The sequence below is a fragment of the Miniopterus natalensis genome, chromosome 9 (assembly GCF_054644295.1).
Source record: "Miniopterus natalensis isolate mMinNat1 chromosome 9, mMinNat1.hap1, whole genome shotgun sequence".
NCBI lineage: Eukaryota > Metazoa > Chordata > Mammalia > Chiroptera > Miniopteridae > Miniopterus > Miniopterus natalensis.
In genome coordinates, this window is record NC_142089.1 from 81,520,927 (window position 1) to 81,538,455 (window position 17,529).

The following is a 17,529-nucleotide window of genomic DNA, read 5'->3' on the forward strand; positions in this document are numbered from 1 at the left end:
TGCTTCTTCTATGCTAAGCCCTTCCTTGTTTCACTGTCCCCAGCTTTAATAAAGATACCCTCACCTGGACTCGTGCTGTGAAATTTTTCTGTTAATAAGAGGGAGGTTCGGGGGAAGGGTGAAAAAAGTAAAGGGATGAAGAAGTACAAATTGGTAGTAACAGAACAGTCATGGGGATGTAAAGTACAGCATAGGGAATATATTCAATAATATTCTAGCCCTAGCCGGTCCTGTTCAGTGGTTAGAGCATCGGCACGAGGACCGAAGGGTCCCAGGTTCAATTTTGGACAAGGGCGTGTAACTCGATTACAGGGTCCAGATCCCAGGCCACATGCGAGAGGCAACCAATCAATGTGTTTCTCTCACATTGATGTTTCTCTCTCTCTCTCTCTCCCCCTTCCACTCTCTCTGAAAAGCAATGGAAAAAACATCCTCAAATGAGGATTAAAATAACAATAATAATAATAATATTCTAATAACTATGCATAGTGTCAGATGGTGGAAGATTTATCGGGATGATCCCTTAGCAAGTTATGTAATGTCTAATCACTGGGGTGTACACCTGAAACTAACAAAATATTGTATGTCAACTGTAATTGAAAATAAAAAATGATTAAAAAAAAAAAAGCCAAGGCACTGTCATGCGAGGCCTTCTCTCCAGTGCATGGCTCTTCCATGTATTGTTCTTCCATGTCTACACTGGGAAGCACAACACAAAAGGAAAGCAAGCAGCAACTGAAACCTGCTGGTGCTGAACATGGATAAAATGTACCCCCCTTAGTAGCAGAGAACTTAGGAAAATTCACCTTCAGCACTTTTCCTAAAGAAACAGGAAGGGCAGAGACCATTTGTGCCTGGGTTTTCTTGGATATAAGCAGCAAGGCTTTTTTAACTCAAATGCCACAGATAAGAGTGGTGTAGAGAGATGCAGAAATTTGCCTGAGGCCCCCAGTATATCCTGAGGTCAAGATTCAAATTCATGTTTAACTGGCTCTCCTTTTCCTTTAGGAAAAGGTCTCTCTCAAATCCAAGGCCAGGATTAGAATACTTTGCCAAAATCATTCCTAAACAAAAATATTTGCATATTAACTGTAAGAAGGAAATACTCTTCTCTGTCAAAGGGATTAGAATAGGCCAAACTGAATAGACCCCTACCTCAGCATCCTCCATTTTACTGTAGCAGCCGCCGTTTGTACTCAGAGTATGTTTTGTCCATCCCAAAGGTCCACTCCACCAGCACTTTTCCAAATTAGGCTATCAGTTTAGATTGTGAAGCCTCACCCCAACCAATAGGGCATGGCCCTGGGGCACTCACGTTAGGGATAAAAAGCTGAACAGACTCCCCATGCGGTGTGCTTGCTTGCCTGAATTTGGTAGCTCCGCACCCTTCTGCAGAAGTAAAGCTTGCCTTGCTGAGTTATTTTCAATTTCTTGTGTCTTTATTTGCAGCACGGTCGAAACTTATTCCCAACATTAACACAACCTTACTGCAACTAAATAGGGGGAAAAAGCTATTAAGTTATAAAGATAAAGTAAACTTTAAAAGCACACTTGGTTGTTCTACCTGGGTAAGACAAAACTGTAACCCAGTAGGTACTACATGTGCCTCTACCACCTAAACCTCAAAGCCTTTGCTAAAATACTTACTACAGCCATCATTCCAAGGTGCTATGGGAGCCACATTGTTGCCTCTGCCTGAGTCCTCATGACACTCCAAGAGCCAACAGCAGACTTCCTTTCAGAGTCCTGCAGCAGGCTAACTCCTGAAACCCCTCCCAAATCCAAACACCAGTCCATGTCCTACAAAATTCTAGCTTCCATTATACAAGCTGTCAAGTTTAACCTAGGAAAGCAAAAGGAAATTTAGATCTTTACTCTATACATATATTTATATCTATTTCCTGAAATGCATAATTAAAGAAAAGCCAAAGCCCATTAAGGTTAAGGGATCTGCTCTGTTCAAAAAGCTAAGCAGTAATTTCAGGTTCCTAGGACCCAACCCTAACCCTCCACTAACCATTGTCCCACATACAGAGAATCTCCTAAGATTTCCAGCTGGACTCCCAACCATTTACCTGGTCCAGAAAAAAGAATTCCTTTCAAAACACTCTCTTGTTTTTAGCAATTAGAATCAAAACACCCATAACAATCTGGCAAAAGTATGAATTTTGGATTTTACTTAAATAGCTTAAAATCTGTATGTTTAATCAATAAAGATGAAAATACAACTCAATGCAGAGAATATACTATACATAAGTAAAAATCATTCAAAACTTTCTAAATCAGTCAAATAGCAAAATGAATGACAGGGTTTTAAAAAAACAACCTATAGTCCAAAAAAAAAGCTGAAAGGAAATAAAAATAACAGAGGCAGTTCAATTTTTTCCAACTTCTATGTCTCCTTTTCAAGGTAAATATTTAAATGCAAGAAAACTAAACTCTCTGAAAAATCCATTATGTACCATCATGTCCTCTCAAAACCAATCCCCCTCAAATCTTTCCATTCACCCTTGAGAAATGCACTCAATACTTTTTTCTTCCATATACCCAGGGTTGACCAACCTCACAAAACCAAGTCGAAACCACACAGAAGAGCCCCAAAACTTGATTTTGGTTTCAGGTTCAAGTTAAAGTTGAAACAACAAAACAATAATTTGAATATTCTTTTCAAGCACACTTACAGACAAGTGACAGCTGCACAGAATCCATGAAATGCTATCTCCCTCAAGGATTTAAACTTACTAAAAAGTAAATAAATAAAATGGATTTTTTTAAAAAGTTTGCTATAAAACAGTATGCCATGCTACATCAGCAGCAGTCTCCTACATCTCTTGATTGTATCATTTTTCTTGAGCTTGACTTAATACTGTGCTGTTTTATACAGTAACACACTGTACAGGCTTGTAGCCTAGGAGCAATAAGCTACACCATATGGCCTAGTTGTGCAGTAGGCTAGCCCATCTAGCCTTGTGTAAGTACACTCTGTGATATTTGCACAACAAAATCACCTAACGACACATTTCTTAGAACATATCTCTATCATTAATCAGCTCACGACTTCACTAGTTCAAAAATTAGTTATAAAACCATAAAACAAATATTAATTCCAGTGGACACTAACTCGCCATTAGGGACCACACTGGGAATGCTGTCACAAGATGAAAATTCATCAAATGCTTCTTCACTTGGGCTATGATTCCCTTGTACATACATAAATATATCTGATCAAACAATTGGTAAGGTGTCCAATTGGAATAAATGTTAAAGGCTGGAAATATAGTTTTTAAGACAGAAAAATGAGAATGAAAATAGTAACATATTTAATCAACCTTCACAGAATACAAGACTATACAAAAGACTTCTATGTCAAAAAGAAAAATAAAGTAGCATATAGGTGGTCCTTAGGCAGCTCAGCCTCCTACAAAAAGACCTCACAACTAACCCTTTAATATAAGGGCATGTATAAGCACAAACTTCCAAGGTAAGCGATGCTCAGTAAACCTGTTGAATTGTTACTTTAGAGCATTTTTTAAAAGAGATGATCTTCTTGTGATTCAGTGACTCATTTGTTATTATCACAGCACTTAACATGCTATAAAGTTACTTGTCAAACTGCCTGTTTCTCACTAGACTATCAGCTCCTTAAAGACAAAATCACGTCCATCCTGCTGGTGGCTATATTCCCAGTGCCTAGCTCAACACAGAATAAATCTCAGCAAATGTTTATTAAATAAATAAAACCTCAACCATTAAACACTAAGCTCAAATTATAGATACTTATATTTTCTAAAACTTCAATCAAAAAATAAATAACAGGAATATTAAAATCCTTCCTTAACAAAAAAAATCACTTCATTTGTTATAACTTATAAGGGCAGGCAACTCAGATTTTTCACTTCAACCTTACAACCTTATAAATTCTGGCAAAATACAATTCATATTTGAATTTCTTCTTAGTTTACACACTTCACTATAAATTTACTAAAGTTAATAGTTCACTAGTTCCATTTTTTTAAAAAAATTCTCCTATTGGCCTTATCTTTAAAACTATATTAAATGACTGTACTGCTTAAATATAAGATTTGTTTGCACGATATAACAATTATAATTTGGTGTTCAATCCTAACATCATAGGCCTTTGCACTCTGAACAGACTTTAGAGATCATCTCATGGATTAAGAAACAGACTCAGGCCCTAGCAGGTTTGGTTCAGCGATTAGAGCTTTGGCTCTCGGACTGAAAGGTTTAGGTTCGATTCAAGTCAAGGGCACGTACCTCGATGACAGGCTTGATGCCCAGGTGGGACATGCACAGGAGGCAACCAATCGATGTGTCTCTCACATTGATGTTTTCCTTTCCTCCCCTTCCCTCCCTCCCTCCCCCTCCCCCAGAAAAGCAATAGAAAAAATATCCTCAGGTGAGGATTAAAAAAAAAAGAAGAAACAGACTCAGAAACAATTAAGGCTATAAAATTAATTGGTGTTAAAACCTAGCCTCTGATTCTCAGTTTCAAGCTCTTTCCTAAGGTAATTAATAATAAGTAACGTAAACACATTTTTAAAAAGAACAAAAAACACTTTCCACCACATAACAGTAGGACAAAGTAGGACAGTACTTAAGACATCATTCTCATTTCCAGTTATGCCAAAGCTTCCATCCTACCACCTCACCTCCCATTAAGGAGGAGTTAGAGTGAAGTCCACTGCTGGCAACCCTCTTACAGGGCTCCCAGGCATGCTTTACACATTCCATCTATGAGACTCATAGGATGTCAACTCTTTTGGCCTCCCAGTAATTTTATAGCCTTGTGGTTGATTTCAAATACTATGGAAATTTCTGCCCCTAGATAATAGATTTCCTGTTCAAAGCAAGGCTAAATATTAGTGCCCTCCACATTCACCTTCCTTTCTAGAAGTTTTAGTTTTTATTTTCTTTTAGTGTCTTGCTAACCCAGTGAAGACAAGGTCCATTCTAGTAATAAAGCAAAGGTCCCTATTATGTGCCAGGCTTACTTCTATTGGGTATGGATTACTCTTCCAACCTGGCAGCAAAGGTAATTAACTTGCCCAAAGCAATGCAGCTCATAAGGAACTAAGCAGTAATACAACTCAAGGTGGCCTAGAAATGCAACTAATTCTTCTCTACTTGCTCTAAGACAGAGTCTTAGCCTTCAGGGAATTTGCAAGTGTAGTCATCAACATGGGCCCTCCAAAGAATTAACTAAAAGATATGACCCAATTGACACAACAAATAAAATAATGTAGTGATTAATAAATGCTTATTTTACTACTATAATCCATCTTTCCACAACTGCAAAAAACTCTTGAATATGCTGTTTTTCAAATTTGATATACAATGTATTTACCACTCAGAATTTATTTGATACTAATTAAAGACTTAATAGAAAATAAATTACTGAGATTTACATTTCAAATCTGACTTTGCAATATACCCAACCTCTGTGTTCCTTGGGGATAATAAGAAGACCACCTCAGAGGAATGCTCTGTTGCTTCAGTAAGTTAATAAATGTAAAACCCTTTGAACAGTGCCTGGCACAAAATAAATGCTCAATACATGTTCATTACTGTAATATATCATAATCGTCATCACCATCATCACCATCTACAACATCAATTTTACAATGGTACCAGAACATTATGCTGCTAGAACATCAATGTCATAAGGATGGTGATTTTTCACTGTTTTGTTCACTGCTATACCTCCAGTGCCCGACACAGAGTTGACACTCAAACATTTCTTTAATGAATGATGATTACTAGTACTTCTATTACTAAGTAGAGGGTGAAGAGCATCAAAATGTAATTGCCATCCTGGCTGGTAGGGCTCAGTTGGTTGAAGTGTCGTCCCATGCACTTAAGGGTCTCAGATTGGTTCCCAGTCAGGGCACACACCCAGGTTGTGGGTTCGATCCCAGGTGGAGGCCCATACAAGTGGCAACCAATGGATGTTTCTCACATCGATGTTTCTCTCTCGCTCCCTCTCCCTTCCTTTGTTTCTATAATAAAAGGGGAAAAAATCCTTGGGTGAGGATTTAAAAAAAAAAAAAAAAAAAACTTTTAAAAAAATGTAATTGCCTCTGGGAGAAAAATTATTTGGGCATGGAGAAATTACTGCTTCCTGAAAATTTAGGAGAGGTATGAAATAAAGAACTGCAAGAAAGAAGAGCTAAGGCTACTCTCAAGTCAAGGAAGCATCTCATCAGATCAAACTAACCCACCAGAAGAAAAGTCAAAAGTATTTGCTGGCCCTGGCCAGGTAGCTCAGTTGGTTAGAGCATCATCCTGATATGCCAAGGTTATGGGTTTAAACTCTGATCAGCGCACACACAAGAAGCAACCAATGAATGTATAAGTAAGTGCAACAACAAATCAGTGTTTCTCTCTCTCAAAATCAATAAACTTTTTTAAAAGTAGTTGCTAAGGGCAATTTGCAGGCTGAAAGACTTTAAGGCTTAGACAAGCTTCTTTCTTCATAATAGAGGTACAAGAATCTAGATTAGGTGACTTCTGAGTCAGTCTCCCAAGGAAAATCTAATCTGGGCCATAACAGCAAGGAAAAAACACCACTCTACAGAATACAGTAGCACTAGAGAAAGGAAGTAATGTATCTAAGGGCACAGCAAGTGCACTGGGAGCTGTAACTCTCAGATCAGTGTGCAGAAGGGCCCTTGAGGATAATTTGTAGAGGACACAAAATCAAGCATCTCAGCCTCTCACCTGCCTCTCTCCACCAACAGAACACTGGGACTATCAATGTGCTCACCAGGACTCTGAAAGCTCTCCAGTCACAATTTTCATTCAGATAGACCATCACCTAAGCTGTGGCCTGTGCAACCTACCAGTTTGACTATCTCATGGATCATCTACTGGCACTTAACCCTCCACTGGAAGAGACAGCAGTTTATGGGCAGAAAAAGGCACTTTGCTCTAACCACTTTCATCTTTTATTGTAAAAATCCTCAGAGAACTGAGAAAAGCACTGGGAAAAGGAGCCACAGGGAGTCTTCAACCGAGCCTCCTACCTTCCTTCCGCATCCTTAGTCCAGGTTTCTACTGACGCACAAGCTAATGTTAACATCTAATGGACATGGTAAAGCACTAATCAAAAGCAGCCTTTAAAGCAGGGGTTAGGAACCTTTTTTTTGCCAAGGGTTATTTGGATATTTACAACATCATCTGCGGGCCATACAAAATTATCAACTTAAAACTTAGCCTGCTATATTTGGTCAAACATTTAATTAACTCACTCCTAATGTGATGGCTGGAACTGCTTCTCTTTGGTGAGGCCTTATTAGGACTAGACAACATGATTTCGAGGGCCATATGGCCCGTGGGCCAGACATTCCCCACGCCTGCTTTAAAACAACTATTTCACCTAATGCATTAAGGGTCTTTAGACAAGTCTGAAGTTCTCCAAGTCTTAGTTTCTTGTTTGATACAAGTATAAATACATACCACTTGGGGTTAAATGAGATAATTAATATAAAGTGCTTGGCACATTGCCCGGCACACGGTAATAATTCTATCAATGTCAGTAAATTTTTTTCTGTATCCCCCCCCAAATAACTGACTATCAGGTATCCACAATCCTGGTTAAAGGCAAACATTTTGCCTCACTCCCTAAGCCTAATTCTTTACATGGAATCACAGCCTCAAAGAAAGCCACTCAGGATCAAAAGATTTTTAGTTCACCTAAAAATCAAGCAAGTAATTAATGAAGCTCACTTTTACTTTCAGCCTTGAAGTCCTGAAGGCTAACATGAAGATATGCAGCACTGGGTTCTCCCACCTCATGAGTGGAAAAGGAGGCGCTCAGTAAGTGTGGAGGCACTGGAGGCAAGGTACCAGCTTGGGCCAGTACGCAGCCTTGAATGAACAGCACATGTCTATATTCTCTCAAGAACGTGTTATCTAAAGTTAACCCCTTTCTTTAGTCCCTATAATCTCATTAATTTTCATTTGTAGATCAAATACTAAAGATTCCTATCTAATTACCCTAAGCCTCTCAATCTTTCCAAACTAAAAATATTTTATTACAATAAAATGTTAAATTTTATATAAAGTTACCTTTTCCTTAAGTATTGAAATAGATCTGACTTATTCAGATGTACATTTATTATTATTCAACTTCATAGAATCCTATAATGTACATTTTACTATTATTATATAGTCTTCTACTCCCATTTTTCTGGCTCAAAGCAGTCTTTCCTGTTGTTAATGAAGGACGGTGTTGATCAGTCCTAAAGACAATGGAAAGATGAGAATCTGGAATCTAATCCTAACTCTAGCACTAACCTGCAGTGTAGCCTGGAGAAGTCACACTTTCTCAGTCTTCTTTCCTCCTCTACATACATAATGGTGGTAACTTAACTCCAGTTCTAAAATCACAACATGTAGCCCTGCCGGTGTGGCTCAGTGGTTGAGCATTGACCCATGAACCAGAAGGTCATGGTTTGATTTCTGGTAAGGGCGCATGCCCGGGTTGCTGGCTCAATCCCCAATAGGGGGCATGCAGGACGAAGCCAATCAATGAATCTCATCATTGATGTTTCTCTTTCTCTCCCCCTTCCTTTCTCTGAAATCAATAAAAACATTTTTTTTTTTTTAAATCACAACATGTATGCCAAGGGAACATTTCTCTAAATTTAGTGGTTAACATGAGTACAAAAACAGTAGGAAATATATCACACAGAACTGGGTATGTTATTTTTTCCCCCTAAAATGGGTATATTCCAAGTCCTAAAAATCTGAAATTACAACAAATCATTTCAACTCCTACACTGCAACTTATCTGTCAGGTATATACTATACAATTCTCCCCAGCACCCTAACAATGTCTTGCTACTATCCAGCCAAAAAAGAATGTATTATAACATTTTATTCCAATTTCTATAGACTTATACAATTTCCAGGCAAGTTTTCTGCCAGACAATAAACATCAGTAACTAAAGATTAATTTGATTATCAAATATTTTGAGTACCTAACCTATACCAGTTGTGCTAGATATAGGAGATAAGTGATTAGGACACTATTTTTCAGGTATTCCAGGAAGCACTCTCATCTCCCTGCCCAGGAAGACATCACTAATCAATCATGGGCCTCTTCCTTGAACTGGCTACAGCCTTGGCTCCAGGATTCCTCATGTAGCCATTATGAATCAAATGGGCTGGTTTTAACAGACCTCATCACATTTCACTAAGTCTCCATCTACACAAGTGATGATTCTGATGCCTATATTGGAATGCAGAAATTTGTGGGAAATTGAGTATGGCTTAGGAAATAAAACCAAAAAAGGTAATATCCCCATCATCTTTTATAATTCAACTGAAGCATAAAGAAAAGGGGGGGGGGGGGTTACTTCCTGCCAGTTCTCAGTTACCATTTTCTAACATTCTAAACTAATTCTTAAATAAAGAGGAGGAAGCCTGTGAGAGCCACCTGAGTCTAGCGAATCGGGTTATCCGTTTTATACATGTTCTCTTTAAAGGCCAGGACTGTTTTATGGCAGCTAGAATAAACTCAAAAGAAACCAATGAAATTAGTGAAAATAAAAAAAACAAGGCTATAAAATTAAAACTCTGAAACAAAGTAATATGGCTTAAGTAATCTGACCTTAATAACTCAAAGTCCATTTTTCCATCTATGCAAGACTTACCAAAAATCTGTCTCCCAACCACGAACAACTTAACTCCTCTAGACCATGACTAACATTCAACTTTTTAAAGATAAATGCTATGTTCTCCAGGCATCACGGTGCAGAACTCTAGAACCTTGAATTGCTACTTGCTTAAATTTTTGACCAGATCTAAACCACTTCCCAAGGAAAATCCAGGCCTACCTGCCGGTGGGAAGGACCTCACCATGTCAATTCTTCCATATTTAAAACACCAATATTAACCTTACCATCAAACACACTGGACAAAGGAATCTACAGTTACAACTCGCCTGCTCTCCTGGAAGAGACCAGCTTGAAATAAGTATTAGAAAAGGGAAAATCCACAAACACTAACCATTCAATTCTCTAGAGTCTCCCCCTCTCAAAAGGTGTGCTTTCACTGTAATTAAAGAGAACATAATAAAAGAGTGTCCTAGGAAGATGACCCTGTATTCTTTAAAACAGTACCATGGAACATATTGTGCATGATGTTATTCTGAGTCTATTGTTTAACAGTTATTCTGCTAACAGTTTAGTACTAATAAAATGTTGAACTCACCTATCCACTTTGTCTTGACGTCAGGGAGGTCAAAGCTGAATTTTATGCCCACCTAACAGCAGCTATCCTCAGCTTTGGGTTTTGGTACACTACCTCCACCTTTCTATTGCTGTCACTGCAGATCCCTGTTTCTTTTATTCTTTTTATGATGGTCTAGTGATGTGTTTTTGTTTGCTTTTTGTTAATCTTCACTCAAGAATATTTCTTCCATTGGTTTTTAGAGAGAGTGGAAGGGAGGGAGGAGAAAGAGAAACACTGATGTGAGAGAGACACATCAATTGGTTGCCTTCTGCATGCACCCCGACTAGGGCTGGGTATCCAACCTGCAACGTAGGTATGTGCCCTTGACAGGGAATCAAACCAGAGACCCTTCGGTGCACAGGCTGACACTCTAACCACTGAGCAACATCAGCCAGAGCTAGTGATGTGTTTTTTCACTGAAGCCACCTCAGAATTTTTTTTGGAAATAAACAAAGGATATAAATAATTTGATGCATTAATTTCCTTCATTATTAATATTCACTTTTTTCCTCAGTGTCCCCCAAAACTCTCCCTTTTCTGTATTCCTGTGCATGCTGTTCACCCCAAACACAGTCCCTGCTACTTCTAGCATTCAGTGACTTCTCCCAGACTCCTGAGGTTGAATGAACCATTCATTCGGCCCCTAACGTACTTTTACAATACTGATTTTTTTCACGTGCACTGTCTTTTCATGTGTATTGTCTTAAGTTCCTCAAAGACTGTGAGATCCTCATGGGCACAGAGTACGTTTTACATATATTTATATTCCCAGCAGCATCAAAATGAGCCTCGTACACAGCACATACACAGTAAAGACGTGTTCTGTTAATGGGAAGAGTAAGTCAGCATTTTTAAAAGCCCACTGGGTGAAACCATGTGGGAAGTAAGTTGAAAAGGAGTGTCTATCTTAAAGCAGTTTACAAACCAAAGCAGTAAGATAGTAAATTACCTATGTAGCCAACAGGAATTGCATATATATAAATAAGTATGAAGTTCCTGGAATGGCTGCTTTTGGCAGGATTAGTAAGTGGCTTTTAGTGGAATTAAAAGGAATAAGACTTGTGAGGACATGAGGTCACAGAATAATGACTCCAACGATGTACCAGGTGACCAGATTCAAAGAACAGCAAGAACATTTCCGTGAGTATAGTAAAGAACGACAAGCATCATTAGACAATGGAGGTGAAACTTTGGGGATGGCTGGCAGAGGGCCTAGAGACCGCAAAGCAAAGCCAGGACCTGGTTTTGTTTAAGGTGATTTAATAAGGTAAAACTTGGGAAATGATGCAGAACTATTGTGTTGAGAACAGAATGGAGAGAGAAAGCTAGACTATGAGGCCTGACAGTAAATACTAGAGATGCATAGCAGACAGAACACACTGGATAACTGCACTCATTCTCAAGCAGGAATGCAGGACAATCCATTGAAGAGCCCACCTGGGCACAACTGGATAATAACCCTAAGGGCCAGAGCAGTGATTTCTACCTCACCTTCTTGAATCTGAGACCTCTTCTTAGGGTAAAACAACCTCCCTCTCCCTCTCTCCTTTCCCTCCCTCCCTCTCTCTCTCTCTCTCACACACACAGCTGTAATTTAATGTGTGTAGCTTGCCACAGAGGCAGTATAACAAAATGGTTTAGAGCAATTCCTGGGTTCCAGTCTCAGCTCTGACACTCATTAGGTGTGCACCCTCAGGGAACATATTTAACTTTCCTTAGCCAGATGTAAAATGAGGGCAAAAAGAGTAACTTGCCTCTCAGATAGATACATAAACTGTTTAGCAGAGTGAGTAGCTCAGTAAGCTCTCACCCTATATAATTTTTAAAATGGACAATAAGGTATGGATTTTCAGACCCCTAGCATTAATTTCACAGTCCTCTGGAAATCCCTGATACCCAGGTTGGGAGTCGCTAAGAAGATGAATGCAAAGCACAGCAGTAAATTCCACCAGCAAGGATTTCTGTGGCAGCTACATAGTTCAGCACTGTGCCAGGGGCTGCAGAAGCCACCATTACACCCAACAGGTAAGGGGACAATAGGAGGGTGGATATGGAAAGGATGTGGAATTGGTACAGAGGTTAAAAGGAGACTGGCACTCAAGCAGGAGTTTAAAGTTGGAAATGACATAGGGAGCCAAAGACGTCTGGTCAGGGAGCTGCATGCTGAACATGTGGTTAAGGAAGACTACCCCCCGGCAGCCTATAGGACAAACTAGAGTAGGGGGCACATCTCTCACCACTCAGAACCAGCCAGAAGACTGCACTCAAAGCTCTAAATAAGGTTCCATTTCTAACCTGCATTGATTCATACTGCTGGTCACTTAAATTGTTTTAAGCCACACCAATGGTTACATTAACAACTTGACTAATTTATTCATGATACCTAAAATAAATAAAAAAACACACACACATTTACCTTCAAGAGCTCATGTAAGATCAGTAAACGCTTGAGCTTCAGATCCAGCCTAAGAAATTGGGAAAAGGGGAACCACCTGCAGAAGAGTCCTCAGCATTAGAAAAAGACACAGTGTGCAGGCCCTGGCCCGAATTTAAGGGCTCTCATCCTCAACCTCAATCCTGGACCTACTCACCTCTCCTGCCAGTTTCAAAAATGTGTTTACTTTCATTACCTAAAACATTGTAAGATGCATGAATAACCAGAAATCAATCAGATATCCAGTAGTTAAAATTGTCTAATCTTTCTTGACTATCCATCTGGTCAGTTTCAACTTCTCTCCAATGCTAGAGCTTTGCGTGCACAGTGTGAATTCCCAGCTGGGTGCTTCCTAGCTGTTTGACTTCAGGCAAATCAAACTCCCACGCTTCAGCTTCCACATCTGTAAAGTGGGGATACCCCTCAGAGAGTAGTTGTGAAAACTAAATGAGTTAATATTAGTCAAGCGACTAAAACATAATAAGCACAATATGTATTAGCTACTACTATCATCTTTACTACAGAGTAATCCTGGCTACCACCAGATCTCCAGGGGACAGCTATCACGTCTTTTCAACGAAGATACACGGGCAAAACTATTTCATTGCCGCTGCACCGCACACAGCACAGCCTAGGAAGAGGCGGCGTCAGCCCCCACCTGTGGCAACACCTCCGAGGTGACTGTCACCAACTGGCCCCGCAGCCCGCGCGAGGTTCCGGCGCCCAGGGCCGCTCCGCGTGGCCACTGGCGTCAAGGAGTCACTTCTCTGGAAACGGGCCCCTAGCACGCGTGGCCAGGAATCTGAGGAGTTCGTAAAATCTGAAAAACTTTTTGTGAGGTACGCTTTGTGGAAAGCATTTCCTGGCCTATGACTCCACTATCTGGAAGCCCGGAGAGGCAGAGCCGAACAGCAGGAAACTTCCTCGGCGCTTCCCGGCATCGGCAGGTGAGCGGCGGCGCACACGCGCCCGCGGGCGCACGGTGCCCCCCTGCCGCCCGGGGCCCGCCGACAGGGCTGGTAAGCACGCGGGCTCGGTCGCCTGTGGGCAGGTGGGAGGCCGCGGCGCTCAGGTGTGAGCGCCGGACTCTCCGAGCGCTGAGCGCGCCCCAGGGCGACATCTGCGCCCGCCCCGAGGCCGCGCACGCCTTCCGGGCCGCGGGGGGCTGTTCCCGGAACGCGCCGGCCGGGCCTGCGGGAGGCGCACACGTGCCCGGCGGCAGGCCCGGCGCGGCCCCCGCCCCGCACTCACCTGGCCGGTGATGCCAGTGATGAGCGCCACCTTCCTGGGCTTGCCCATCTCGCCGTCCCCAGAGCCCCGGGGGCTGGAGCAGCGTGCGGGCGCGTGGGCCATGTCCCGGGGCGGGCGGCGGCGGGCAGGGCGGACGACGCGAGGCGAGGAGGCTGAGGCGGCGGCGCCGGAGGACGTGGGGGTGTGACCGCGCGCAAGCCGCCTCGCTGGGCTGCAGAGAGAGCGCACCGCGCGGCACCCGCCACAGTCTGACAGGCAGCTCGCGAGCCGAGTGGGAGGGCCGGGGGCGGGCCGAGGCGGGCCCGGCGGCGCCACAGCCGGCAGCAGCCCGGCCGGCGGCGCGTCAGCGCGTAGGCCCCCGACGCTCCCGCGGCGCCGGCGGCAGGCCCCGCCCCCCGTCGACGGCCGCGCGCCAGGCGGGGCGGGGCAAGGGGCGGGGCGCTGGAGGGGCGAAGGGGCGGGGCGCTGGAGGGGCGAAGGGGCGGGGCGCTGGAGGGGCGAAGGGGCGGGGCGCTGGAGGGGCGAAGGGGCGGGGCGAAGGGGACGGGGATTGTCGCCGGCTGTGGCCTGTGGCTGGGTCTGACCCGCAGCCTCAAGACAGGAAATGAAACGCTGGGTTCAGGCGGGGCGCGAGTAGAGGGGGCGGGCCGTCGGCGGCCCGTACGTCACCATTTTTCCCTGCGTGGAACCCCCGCGTCCTCTCCTCCCACTGGATGTCCCAGGAATCCTGATAAGTACCCCAGGATGCTAGGAGAAGCTACGGGCCGTCCTTCCTGTTAGGAGAAAGCCCTGAATTCCAAATCTGGGCGTCACGGCGCCGGGGTCAAAGGCTTCATAACTAATTTCTGGAAACCGGTTGCAATGCCTTTTTAAAGAGTCTGGCTTTATGTTTCTTGACGGGCACTAGCGTCCCAAGGCCCATGAATGGGGATCACAGTTGTGGGGAACGACTGACCTCACCTCTAGCCTGGCTTTCTAGCTATTCTCGCATTTCCCAGAGTTCAGAGGACAAGACACAAGGAAATGTCTGGCCCCGCCCATGTACACAATAAGGAAACGTTGAAGAGTGCCGGATCAATAAGCCTGAATGTGGCCAACTTCAAACAAAAAGTAATTCAAATGCAAGGTGGGGCCCTGGCCTGGAGTCTGTTGAATTTGGCTTCCGTGTGGCAGCTGCACACTGAGCAGCGCGAGGGGCGGCGGCTGAGGCCCGAGGAGGGCAGCAGGCTGTGCACCTGAGCAGTTGACTAGAATCCGGGGAGGGGGCAGAAACTTCCTTATCTTCACTGTTCTGCTTATGACACGGAAGGTATCACTTTAAACAAAAAATTAAGTAACTAGGAGAGTGCTCAATCTAACACAAATCAGACCTCAAGTCCCCAAATCAGAAAATCTCACAATTAAATTAAAAATATCTGGCCCCTGCCTGGCTGGGTGACTGGTTGGAGCATAGTCCTGTACACCAAAAGGCTGTGGGTTCGATTCCCACTCAGGGCACAAACCTAGGTTGTGGGTTTGATCCGAGGTCAAGTGTGAGAGAGAGGCAACCGATCAATGTCTCTCCCTCTCTCCCTTCCTCTCTCTCTAAAAATCAATAAAAACATGAAATTTCTACCCCGTAAACTTCTCAGGAATACTCCTTAGCTTTATAGATAGGCTTGGCTTTGGTTTCACACCTTCCCTCTCCCCTGTCCATCCTATACAGAAAATAACTAAGTGTTACATGCAGTAACAGAAGGCACCTCAGAGTGGTGAATGAAAAAGCCCTATTGTAGAAGGGACTGAACACTTCCATTTAGGGGAAATCATAAGTAATGTCTTTGAAATCTACTAGATTATCTTAATAACTCATTTTTTATTTAATATATTAAAATGCTTTAATTAATTTGCAGATAAATTATTTAACATTTTCCAAAAAATTGCTGAAAAAAAAGGATACTCAGGGAGAATGTGCTAAGTTTATCCTGCAGCTGTGAGACTCCCTATCACACTACTGAACACTGGACATTTAGTTGCCCTAGTAAGAAGGATGACAGGAGAAGGCCCATAAAAGGAAAACTGTCGTAGGCCCTGTAAATAAAATTATGACAAATTGAGGTAAATGGTAGTTTAGAGATCCAGGGGAAGTTAAAAGAAAGGATATTTCTCTAAAAAAATTTTCTAAAGAAAGGTGGTAGGACCATATATTGTTTTGCTAAGGCTGTCATAACAAAGTACCCAGACAATGTGGCTTAAACAACAGAAATTTATTTCCTCACAGTTCCGGAGGCTGAAAGTCTAAGATCAGGATTGGTTTCTTCTGCAGCCTCTGTTTTTGTCTTATAGATGGGAATTTTCATGTTCACACGGCAGTCTCTATATGTGTTGGTGTCTAAATTTCCTCTCCTTATAAGGAACCAGTCATATTGGGTTAGGGCCCACCCAATATCCTCATGTTAACTTAATTACCAGTTTAAGAACCCTATCTCCAAATAGTTACATTTGGTGTTGTTGGGGGTTAGGACTCTAACATATTAAGGAGGGGGGGCTGGACAATTCAATCCATAACAGCTAGAGGGAAAGAGAGGTTTTTCCTGTGTTTTTTGGAGGAAGAGGGGCAGAAAGGTTTAAACTTAATGCAAAGTATGAAGGGCAGGGCCACAAACTGCAAGTTCTCTAAATGGATAAAAGTCAACTGTATTAGCTCAGGCTGCTAAAACAAAATACCTCAGACTAGATGGCTTAAACAACAGAAATGTATTTCTCACAGTTCTCAGGGCTGAGAAGTCCAAGATTAAGGTGCTGGCTGATCTAGTTCCTGGTGAGAGCCCTCTTCCTGGCTTACAAGAGGCCATCTTCTTGCTACTCCTCACGTGTAAAGAGAGAGACATCTCTCTCATGTTTCCTCTTATAAGGGCAACAATCCCATCATAAGGTATCCACTCTCATGGTCTAATTACTTCCAGACTGACAGGTCCAAATACCATCACAGTACAGGTTAGAGCTTCAACATGGGCATTTAGGGAGGACAGGATTCAGTTTACAGCATCAACCATTTTGTATAATATTTAATATGTTGAATAAGTTTTTCACATCTTTGTTTCCAATTTCTTGACATTGAGTAGGAGCCAATTATTCACAAATAATGCTTCTGCTTTCCCCTCTGAATTATTTCTTCTCTTCTTTGTAATATTTCTTTTCTTTGCTTTTTATTTATGGAACTGTTGCTAATCTTCTTTCACTATACCTCAGTTTGGAAAACCAATGAGAGAGAGAGAGAGACAGAAAGAGAGAGGGGGAAGGAGAGAGAAACATCGATGTGAGAGAGACACATCAATTCACTGCCTCCCACATGCACCCCGACCGAGGCTGGGAATCGAGCCTGCAACCAAGGTACATGCATGCCCTTGGCCAGAATCAAACCTGGGACCCTTCAATCCACAGGCTGACACTCTAATCACTGAGCCAAACCAGCCAGGGCAAGAAGATTCACTTTTGATGTGATGGTAGATGTGAAAGTCCTTAAATAATACTCAGATGCAGCTCTGAGGTAATTTGCCCCAAGTTCTCAAACCAAGCTGTAAGCTCTGAAAAAGGAAGCTCCTCCT

General features: G+C 42.5%; 1 protein-coding gene across 1 annotated transcript in view; it reads right to left on the reverse strand.

Annotated features, from left to right (window-relative positions):
- The window catches only part of GMDS (GDP-mannose 4,6-dehydratase), a 570,121-nt gene extending 555,863 nt beyond the window's left edge, over window positions 1–14,258 (reverse strand). The window contains exon 1 of the mRNA XM_087820697.1: window positions 13,943–14,258. Coding sequence (XP_087676823.1) covers window positions 13,943–14,044 — 102 coding nt within the window. The 5' untranslated portion in view covers window positions 14,045–14,258. The remainder of the gene's footprint in view (window positions 1–13,942) is intronic.
- Window positions 14,259–17,529: the final 3,271 nt, after the last annotated feature.